This window comes from Mixophyes fleayi, chromosome 4 (assembly GCF_038048845.1).
Source record: "Mixophyes fleayi isolate aMixFle1 chromosome 4, aMixFle1.hap1, whole genome shotgun sequence".
Classification (NCBI taxonomy): domain Eukaryota; kingdom Metazoa; phylum Chordata; class Amphibia; order Anura; family Limnodynastidae; genus Mixophyes; species Mixophyes fleayi.
The window spans coordinates 44,221,082-44,232,801 of record NC_134405.1 but is presented as its reverse complement, the minus strand read 5'-3'; the positions used below and the strand labels follow the sequence as shown (position 1 = coordinate 44,232,801).

Genomic DNA, 11,720 nt, shown 5'->3' with positions numbered 1-11,720 from the left:
TTAAAAGACAAAGGCTTATTTTTTTGGACAAATTGTTTTAATAACGATAAATTAAGATAGACAAATTTATAACAATATAAATTAACTTTAATCCTTTGAAAAATATCCTAGCAGAGAAAATCCTCTGTTTTAGTTTTTTGGTGTTTTTTTTTGTTTTTATTTTTGGAAAAACAGTCGTTTGACAGGGAGAAGATTGCATGCAGGCAGGCTACAAGTTCACCTTCCCTAAAACAGAAAAGAAATAAATGCTGACAAACAAAAGCATTATGCGTTGGCTTACAGAAAGTTACAGAACGTAAAAAAGCTCAAAAAGAACCTATGGCACACACACAATACTGATACAAGTTTATATATATATATATATATATATATATATATATATATATATATATATATATATATATATCTGCAGGTTCTATTTATACCGATCAATAAAAATGAGAATATATGTGTGTACGTCACTAGTTAGTGCACAGGAATAAGAGTCGAGGGACAGGAAACCAGACATGTATGCTGGGATTTTTAGGGAATTAACCTAGGAAGAGATATATTGTTTTATGGAATCAAATACATTACACTATGAATTGGGTTTCTATTGTTTGAACTGGTGAAACACTAAGGGTTACAGATACTGGGCCCAGAGGTGACAGAGTCAGGCAATGATGCTGCACCCCCTCCGAAGACCACGCATGTACCTGAGGCCTCTGCTATCATCTCAAAACAGTTCTAAGCAAGCTTAGAAGAAGCCCCCTGGTCTGTTCTATTGAGTTCAGAGTGGGGGGGACCAGGAGGCAAAAATGGCATCTCTGGGCCCCATTCGACTATTTTTGGGGCTCGGCGATGAAGTATTCCGCTCCTGGTGATACCATTAAATAAGGATCCTCCCCCACAGTCAGGACATTTTGGGAGGTGTATCTCACTCACCAACGCTCTGCGGCACCCCTGCACTGCCACACACAGCAATGTGGTCTGTTTCTAAGGCAGGACAAAGGGTTTGGCCATGCCTAACGATTCAGATTGCAGTGGTATCCAGAGCATTGAATAACCCATATTCAGAGGTTCGTGCACACTGTCCCGAGGAAAACAGTTAAATATTGGGAGGTATGAATAAGTACCAAGAATAGCATAAAATGCAGTATATTCTTTTTTCTTTAGTGCCATTGTGCTTCTATATAATTACAAATGGAGCAACAGCTATCCCAAACTGATTTACTCAATACACTACAGCGTTTTCCCTGAACGCACTTTGTAACCTGTATATGACAACTATCATGATCTTTGAAGCTGATATTATTTAGGATAACTGGAGCACCAGATGTATTTAAGTTGGTCTACGAAAATTATGTAAGTTTTTTGTTATCTAAAAATGAAGGTGGGTGAGGAGGAGGCTCTGCAAGAGGCGCTACAATCTTTCAGTTGAGCAATATGATTAAACAATGTGCAGTGTTAATTACTGGACAATGGCAAAAGTCCTCTTAAAGAGTAGAGTATCATACTTAAATTTTAAAATAGATTTACCGTCTGAAAACCAAAGACAGAAGCATATTAAACAAATTCACGCATTCAAAAATGAAAAAAAAGGCAACAGACAAATAGAAACTAAAGGATGATGCTGATAGATTGCAGCAGGAAAACAGTCACCTGAGTTCATACGTTATCAGTTCTGCGCTCTCACGTTTGAGCTCTGAACATCCCACCACATCCACAGTATCTGGAGCACGACTTCCCGTCTTTCTTGGGGATATTCCAGCACTGGCCACATCTCATCCCATATTTCTTATACCTTGAACAGGTTATATGAAGAAATAGGAGGAGTTATAGGGAGAGGTTATATGCAGTAATAGGAGGAGTTATAGGGAGAGGATATATGGAGTAATAGGAGGAGTTATAGGGAGAGGTTATATGGAGTAATAGGAGGAGATATAGGGAGAGGTTATATGGAGTAATAGGAGGAGTTATAGGGAGAGGTTATATGGAGTAATAGGAGGAGATATAGGGAGAGGTTATATGGAGTAATAGGAGGAGATATAGGGAGAGGTTATATGGAGTAATAGGAGGAGATATAGGGAGAGGTTATATGGAGTAATAGGAGGAGTTATAGGGAGAGGTTATATGGAGTAATACGAGGAGATATAGGGAGAGGTTATATGGAGTAATAGGAGGAGTTATAGGGAGAGGTTATATGGAGTAATAGGAGGAGATATAAGGAGAGGTTATATACAGTAATAGGAGATATAAGGAGAGGTTACATGGAGTAATAGGAGGAGATATAAGGAGAGGTTATATACAGTAATAGGAGGAGTTATAAGGAGAGGTTACATGGAGTAATAGGAGGAGATATAGGGAGAGGTTATATGGAGTAATAGGAGGAGTTATAGGGAGAGGTTATATGGAGTAATAGGAGGAGATATAGGGAGAGGTTATATGGAGTAATAGGAGGAGATATAGGGAGAGGTTATATGGAGTAATAGGAGGAGATATAGGGAGAGGTTATATGGAGTAATAGGAGGAGTTATAGGGAGAGGTTATATGGAGTAATACGAGGAGATATAGGGAGAGGTTATATGGAGTAATAGGAGGAGTTATAGGGAGAGGTTATATGGAGTAATAGGAGGAGTTATAGGGAGAGGTTATATGGAGTAATACGAGGAGATATAGGGAGAGGTTATATGGAGTAATAGGAGGAGTTATAGGGAGAGGTTATATGGAGTAATAGGAGGAGATATAAGGAGAGGTTATATACAGTAATAGGAGATATAAGGAGAGGTTACATGGAGTAATAGGAGGAGATATAAGGAGAGGTTATATACAGTAATAGGAGGAGTTATAAGGAGAGGTTACATGGAGTAATAGGAGGAGTTATAGGGAGAGGTTATATGGAGTAATAGGAGGAGTTATAGGGAGAGGTTATATGGAGTAATAGGAAGAGTTATAGGGAGAGGTTATATGGAGTAATAGGAGGAGATATAGAGAGAGGATATATGGAGTAATAGGAGGAGATATAGGGAAAGGTTATATGGAGTAATAGGAGGAGATATAAGGAGAGGTTATATGGAGTAATAGGAGGAGATATAAGGAGAGGTTATATGGAGTAATAGGAGGAGATATAAGGAGAGGTTATATGGAGTAATAGGAGGAGATATAAGGAGAGGTTATATGGAGTAATAGGAGGAGATATAAGGAGAGGTTATATGGAGTAATAGGAGGAGATATAAGGAGAGGTTATATGGAGTAATAGGAGGAGATATAAGGAGAGGTTATATGGAGTAATAGGAGGAGATATAAGGAGAGGTTATATGGAGTAATAGGAGGAGATATAGGGAGAGGTTATATGGAGTAACAGGAAGAGTAATAGGGAAAGGTTATATGGAGTAATAGGAGTTATAGGGAGAGGATATATGAAGTAATAGGAGGAGTTATAAGGAGAGGTTGTATGAAGTAATAAGAGGATGTATAGGGAGAGGATATATGGAGTAATATAGGGATATTCAAGGAGTATTTATGTGTGATATAAATATTTCTGAAACGTATTTCTACAAAGTACTTACAAAAAGAAATAGTTAATTTACTTCATTTATACTAGTAAATCAGTTTTGTCCCAATAAAAGCAAGAGCATGGCCATAGTGATATCTAGCAGAATTTGGTTTATGATATCTGGGGTTATGGTGCCTGGAAACACTCCTCCTCTAGACCAAAACATATCATTGTTTAAAACATGAAGAAAGCTATGCAGTTTCCATCACTACACAAGTGTCTGTACTGGCTCCTCTCGGCAGGACAGTGTGATTTGCTAGTTTTTCCATAGAGCTAATTTACTACGGCTATACGCTGTATTTATAGAATCAGAATATATTGGTGAAACACAGAGGCAGACTTCTCAGTGTGAAAATCCTACACTTGCCTCTAGAGGACCAGGAACACACGCCAGTTTATCTAGAAACAATGTTTCAAGCAGGAAGCCAGACGTGAGTCTCAGTCTATTGCCTACATTCCGTTACCGTCACAAATAAGTGAACTGCAATTTCATATACACTGATCAACCCCAATATTAAAACCACCTGCCTAATATTGTGTAGGTCCTCCTTGTGTCGCAAAAACTACCCTGACCCGTCAAGGCATGGACTCCATAAGATCTCTGAAGGTGTCCTGTGATATCCAGCTCATCCCACAGATGCTTGATCGAACTGAGATCTGGGGAATTTGGAGGCCAAGTCAATACCTTGAAACTCTTTGTCATGAGATTCATCAGACCAGGTCATCTTCAGCTTGGGCACTCTGACCTGTCTGCGGCTATTCAGCAAGTTGCGACACCTTTCTAGCATAACCAGCATAAACGTTTTAACAACTTGTGCTACAGTGGCTCTTCTGAGGGACTGGACCATTTGGGGTAGCCTTTGCCCCCCACACACATCAATGAGCCTTGGGCGCCCATGACCCTGTCGACGGTTCACTAGTTGTACTTCCTTGGATCACTTTTAATAGGTACTAACCACTGTATACCAGGAACACCCACAAGACCTGTTGCTTTGGAGATGTTCTGACCCAGTCATCTAGCCACCACAATTTGGCCTTTGTCAAAGTCGCTCAGATCCCTACACTTGCCCATTTTTCCTGCTTCCAACATATCAACTTCAAGAACTGACTGTTCACTTGCTGTTCAATATATCCTACCCCTTGACAACGGTCATTGAAACGAAATCATCAATATTATTCACTTCACTTGTCAGTGGTTTCAATGTTGTGGCTGATCGGTGTAGTTTCTATGCTACATAAAACATACAGGAAATATTTTGTTTATAACAGGCCAAAACATCCATTCCAAACTGCAAAGTATTGAACAATGAAAATAATATCACAACATTTTTTGATAACAGTGAAATGATCACCATGCAGTCAGTATTGACCACATTAAAGCTGCACTACCATCTAATAAACGGTGGACGCGCTGTCACGAGCCGCGGCGGTAGTCACAGCCGCCGCGGCTCGCTTCTCATGCGCCCCAGCGTCCCGGCCGTCACCTTGACGACCGGGACGTCATTTCCTCCTCCTGTCCGGCCGTCACCAGGGCAACGGCCGGACGCTAGTTCACTAGCGCTGCGTCCCGGCGGTGCTGGTAGCCGGGCGCATGCGCATAAATACAGTCTATGGCGCTGATTAACAGGCATTAGCCTGCAACTGTGTAGGTCAGGGACAAGCCCTGATTGGCCCTGCTGGATTCTGGTAATTACTCTTCAGGAGTGTGTTCAACTGCTGATTGGTCTGTGGCTGTATTTAAGGCAATGAGGTCTGCTGCCTCATTGCCGGTTATAGCTTCTGTGCTCCAGTCTGCTGACCTGTTTGTTCCTGTTCCTGTATTTTGATACCACTACTGATTTCCCGTGTATGACCCTTGGCTTTTGAATTGGACTTCGCTTGTGTTTCCCGTGACCCTGATCTCTGGCCTGTTTACTGTTTCTGCTATCCGCCTGTGACCCTTGACCTCAGCTTGCTTACCGATACTGTTGTCTGCTGCCGGCCCTTGACCTCTGCGTGGACCTCACTCCGCTTGCCTGGGTTCTCCCCAGCCGGTACACACTTCACGACCCTCTGTCAGTCTGCGGCCCAGTCTGTCCCCACCATCAGGGGCTCCAGTGAACACCTTAGCAGAGTAGATTCCGGTTTGTGTTGTGCCAGCTGGAGGGGTTCCTAACATGCGCAGGGACTTATCCAACTAGCCAAAGCTCTGGTGAATGTTCCGAGCCGCTGTTTTTTTCAGGCTCCTCCGTGCCTCTTATAGCGTTGTATGAAAACAGGGTAGAGGGAAGGAAGAGCGGGAGCGGCCGAACACAAACCTCAATTAAGAAACTGCAGCTTGTGATTGGTCCAACCACACCTTAATTGTAACAAGTTTTGGATTATAGAATGCGCAGGCCCCTTGGAAATATAGCTACATTTAGCAGCCCTGGGGGCTCTGTCTAGTGCTGAGGGGGAGGGGATGGAAAGCACCAGCACTCTTACCTTTTACTAGGTGGTAACGCAGTTTAAAAACAAAAAAAAAACAAAAAACAGATTTAATCATTCAATTTGCCCAATTTGAACAACCGCTGCACCATGTGTGCCCTCATCTTGACAGATCTGCAGGCGAGGTCATTGCTCATCCCCAGACCAGGACGGAGAGGGGCCATCGATTAATAAAGTTGCTGAACATGTGGAATGCCACCCACTTGTGTGCCAAAGTGGTACTTGGAACCATCCAAGTCAGTGATTGAGCCAAGTATCAAAGCTCTGTAGATGGTCCCACAACCATTAATGTACAAACCAGCAGCACATAGGCTATATCAGAATGTTCTAGTCAGTTGTGTGAAGTTGTGGAATGTCTGCATGAACCAATAAGAAGCCACAGTCTAGGAAATTGCAGCTTCTCATTGGTCCTGCCCAGCCATTTTAAAGTGGTGAACTTAAAATATTTTTGGAAACTCCACCGCTAGAAGAGAGGAGCCTGGGAAAAATCTGTTTCAGCATCCAGTTCTTAGTGCTTCACCAAGTAAAAACAGTCGGTGGAAACTGAAGGAATAAGTGGGAATTCTGCTTGAAACAGAAATGCAGCAGGACATTATAACTCCTTATACATTATAATAATAATCTAAGTGCAGAAAATCATTGCAAGCTTGCAAAGGACATTTGTTATGGAGATGTTTTGGAGAGCAACATTTTATTGGAAATTTACTGGAAAAGATTGTTACAAATGCGAAGTGGGAATTCCTGTGCACGCTGAGGAATGTGGGACGATTTCCAGCTCCATGTGGAAACAATGAGTGGGTAGAAGGGGAGTTGCATGCGAAACACTTTCTGTAGAGAGATCTCTGTAGATGTTTTCACAAGAATTTAATACAAGAAAGGTTAGAGTGAGGTGGAACAAGATGAGCCAAAAACACGTCCTCTGTACATAAAATACAATAATGCCTTATTATAGCAGAAATTATTCACACTCATTGCTATTAGAACACCAATAAACCAAGAAATTAGAGATTTTATCTTCTCTTAAAACTGATTGCAGACCACTTATTTTGACATAAATAAGCTGAAAAAAGTTAAAAGAGGGAGAAGGGGATATTCAGTGCTGCGGATTGTGATTGGCTCCCATTATGCATTCAGTATGGGTGGCTGACTGCACATTGCCTTTTAGGTATAGACATATCATTATTTTGTATAAAAACTTGAAGAGAATGCTTTATCTAAGTGCACACTGCAAAACAAAAAGATGCAGAATGCTCTCTGTGTTCTGACCTAGAGGGTAGGGCCCTTTACCTTCTGACCCAATGGCCAAAAGGCTCTAATAGGCCTACAAGAATTGAGACGTCCTTTGCTGCAAGGCTAGGAGGGCATTTTTCCCCCATGGGTCACCCGAGGCTTTCCCCAGACTGGAATGTTGGCTCCCCTCAAAGAGGGAATGTAGCTGGATTACGTAGAAATAATTTATTGCAGAATTTTATTTCAATTAGTGGTGCAGGTGCCAATTGATATCGTTGTAAATGTACTGATTTTCGATACTGTGTTATATTTCTGTATTAGGAGTGTACTGATTCCTAAGGCAATAGGCATATGTGTGGAGGAAATGTGTTTTCTGCACTGTCTGAAGGCAGGTAATCTCATGTTAATTAGACCTTTTCATCTCCGTTTTGCAGCCTGAAGGCACGGCAGGAGGTCGTTACCTTTCGGTCCTGGGGAGTTTTTCTTCCTGTGTCTTGGAACCTGTCTGAACAATGTAGATTTAGGATGCAAGTAATTTAGGATATTGCAGATTGATGTGAATTTGGCAAGTTCAAATTGTGTTAAATGCTAGATTAGAGAACTTTATCTTGATGGTAAACATTCAATCTCAGATGCTACGATGCCAGCTAAGACAGAGGCTGTGTTACCCCATGCCAGGCTCTGTGTCCAAAACGGTTTAAAAAGAGCACCGTTTGACCATGTAATGTATCATTCTATATGTAACTTCTGGATGATAACTAGTACCTCAAACAGGTGTGCAAGAGTCCTTGTCAGGACTCTAGAGCAATAAACCATCACTGCTTGAAGATTCTGCCTGAGACTACCATCTGCTGTATTCTGCAGCCAACAGATAAGAGCTTACACTCTAATCCGTTCCCCGACTTTCCTGTGTTGAATCCAGCATACCTGTGTCAACGCTCTACCCAGCAGTTCTGATCCATAGTATGCAGTCAGGAGGTACCAGCAAAGAGGCATTGCAGCAGCCATACCAGCAACGCCAGAAATAAGTGGTTCTGGACGCTGCAAAGGAGCCCAGTGGTGGCAGCTGAATTCACCTCCAACTACAATTGATATTCATAGTCAGCGAAACTTGAGGCTGTTGACCATAAATTAGGAAGAATCATCATCATCATCTATTTATATAGCGCCACTAATTCCGCAGCACTGTACAGAGAACTCACTCACATCAGTCCCTGCCCCATTGGAGCATACAGTCTAAATTCCCTAATATAGACACACACGCACACACAGACAGAGAGGGACTAGGGTCAAATTTTTTTTTTTTTTTGGATAGCCAATTAACCTACTAGTATGTTTTTTTTTGGGAGTGTGGGAGGAAACCGGAGCACCCGGAGGAAACCCACACAAACACAGGGAGAACATACAAACTCCACACAGATAAGGCCATGGTCGGGAATTGAACTCATGACCCCAGCGCTGTGAGGCAGAAGTGCTAACCACTAGGCCACTGTGCTGCCCATGAATGACAGGTGACATCAGTGGGAGTGGTTGGTAACAGTCAGGTATGGATCGTGAGAAGGAAACCAAGAAAATCTGTGCAGGAAGAACATCCCTGCATTCCTCCTTTCCCCCCTACCGACGGGTTGACGAAGTAAGCCCATTCAGTCACAGGGAGCCTCTGAAAAGTTCAGTTAAGTGAGAACATAATGACCACACCATGTCCTTTAGTCTAAACAAGAAGCCAATAAGGCTCAGATCATATGAAGCAAGCAGTGACAAAAATGCACAACAAAGCAATAAGTGACTATAAGGTTCAGACTTAGAGCAAGAGTGAAAAAAAAACATTCTTGCTCAATCACAAGGCTAGTGCAAAGAAATAACATGATATAACAATAATCTATATGCAAGGACCACACTAGTGCTTGGTGCCCTTCCTCGTCGTGCCTGGTTGGGCAGCAGCTGGTGTACAATAGGGGCACCTGGCACCTCAGGCTTTCTTGGGACCAAACTCTTGGCCAGAGGATCAAATGACGGTGCCTCAACTCCACGGGGATTGTGCATCTAATTTGTCACTCTTTAGACATTCACATAATGCACTATGTACAATGTATACTGCTGCTATATTTTATTAAATACAGTTTATCTTATGTTCACTAATAAATAAAGGCACAAAATATTTACCTGATCTAAATATCACTGATATAATATATTACCTGATTCCACAGGCGTTACACAGCGGTGTTCCATCCTCTGCATCCCTCCAGAGGGGAGTTTTCTGAGTCTTACAAGATGCGCATCGTTTGTTTCCTAGATAAAGATACTCAGTATTACTATAAAATGCAGTATGGTTATCATCGGTTTATAGATACTCAGTATCATTATACAGTGAGATCATTATCAGTGTATAAATACTCAGTATCATTAAACAGAGCAGTGTGATCATTATCAGTGTATAGATACTCAGTATCATTATACAGTGCAGTGTGATCATTATCAGTGTATAGATACTCAGTATCATTATACAGTGCAGTGTGATCATTATCAGGGTATAGATACTCGGTATCATTATACAGCACAGTGTGATCATTATCAGTGTAAAGATACTCGGTATCATTATACAGTGCAGTGTGATCATTATCAGTGTATAGATACTCAGTATCATTATACAGCGCAGTGTGATCATTATCAGGGTATAGATACTCAGTATCATTATACAGTGCAGTGTGATCATTATCAGTATATAGATACTCAGTATCATTATACAGCGCAGTGTGATCATTATCAGTATATAGATACTCTGTATCATTTCACAGCGCAGTGTGATCATTATCAGTGTATAGATACTCAGTATCATTATACAGTGCAGTGTGATCATTATCAGTGTATAGATACTCAGTATCATTATACAGCGCAGTGTGATCATTATCAGTGTATAGATACTCAGTATCATTATACAGTGCAGTGTGATCATTATCAGTGTATAGATACTCAGTATCATTATACAGCGCAGTGTGATCATTATCAGTGTATAGATACTCAATGATCACACTGCACTGTATAATGATACTGAGTATCTATACACTGATAATGATCACACTGCACTGTATAATGATACTATCAGTATATAGATACTCAGTATCATTATACAGTGCAGTGTGATCATTATCAGTATATAGATACTCGGTATCATTTCACAGCGCAGTGTGATCATTATCAGTGTATAGATACTCAGTACCATTATACAGTGCAGTGTGATCATTATCAGTGTATAGATACTCAGTATCATTATACAGTGCAGTGTGATCATTATCAGTGTATAGATAACCAGTATCATTATACAGTGCAGTGTGTTCATTATCAGTGTATAGATACTCGGTATCACTGTATAACACAGCATACCATCACTCCTAGATAACATACTTGATGAAGATGCAGGTGTCTGATCATCCTCTGAACCACTGGACAGTGATGTCGACTTAAATCGGAGTCTGGATTTTGTACTCTTTCTCCGGCTTCTTCCCCGGCTGCACAGAAACCAGAACACAGAAAACTTAATTTAATCAATATATAGCAATGCAGTATCACAGTGCACATGGCCTTTAGTGACATCACATACATACTTCTGTCTGTGGAGGTTCAAACATTTGCACCTAATTTTGCACCGAAGTTGAAAAAACAGTATTTTGCAGGACATGATTTAAATGAACCAGCAGGGGTATAGAGGACACATATACAGGGGAGTTGCCCAGTGTATAAAAAGGACTGTTGGACTTTCTAGGAGCACTATGAGAAACCAGATTTTGGCTGTCTTACCCATGCTTATAATGAGTCACATTCTGGCCTTCCATGTGCGTTACTGCAGTAAGTGCTTTTCTAGACTCACTTCAAACCTTGTACTAAAATAATCTTCAAAGCCACAAGTAATGTGGATAGTCCCTGTGTCCCCTCACTCTCATGATACATTGAAGCCATACAGGAGGATAAACCAATCAGTGTATTAGTAAGGTGGTTCTGCAGTGGTAGTCTATACCACTTTGATGTGAGCTCTGATTTCTCCTGCTTTAACCTCATGCTAATTGAAAATAAGAGTTGCGATGGCCATTCTCCAGAGAAAACAGCTGTTTACTCCAGATTTTTGTCTCATCGCAGCTTAATAAATGGAACCCTAATAAAGAACACATCTGACTCTCTTACACTAAACCATATTGTTTTGTCTCATATTTGTTTTGGCTCAAAATTTTGAGGTGAAATCAATTACAGCATTTTCTGCAATTATAAAAAAATAAAATAAAATAAAGTGTTGCATAGTGGCCAATAGAATAATAAAATGCCATGCTTACCGAACATTACAAAGGAATATTGTGTAAACAACATATTATTTGCAAAATGACTCATTCTTACCAGCCTGCGGTAATTGTGTCCAGACATGCATATATTTCCAGCAATTTGACTTAGTAAAACGAAACACAACAATAGGCTAATTTATTGACATGCATGGTGCAAAACT

At 40.9% G+C, this 11,720-nt stretch overlaps 1 protein-coding gene across 1 annotated transcript in view; it reads right to left on the bottom strand.

Moving 5' to 3' along the window:
* Positions 1-101: 101 nt before the first annotated feature.
* Positions 102-11,720, bottom strand: part of ZGLP1 (zinc finger GATA like protein 1) — a 33,301-nt gene continuing 21,682 nt past the window's right edge. Inside the window, exons 3-6 of the mRNA XM_075205067.1 lie at positions 10,634-10,737; positions 9,427-9,520; positions 1,642-1,783; positions 102-225 (exon numbers count right to left, since the gene is read on the bottom strand). Of these exons, the coding sequence (XP_075061168.1) occupies positions 1,672-1,783; positions 9,427-9,520; positions 10,634-10,737 (310 nt within the window). The 3' untranslated portion in view covers positions 102-225; positions 1,642-1,671. The remainder of the gene's footprint in view (positions 226-1,641; positions 1,784-9,426; positions 9,521-10,633; positions 10,738-11,720) is intronic.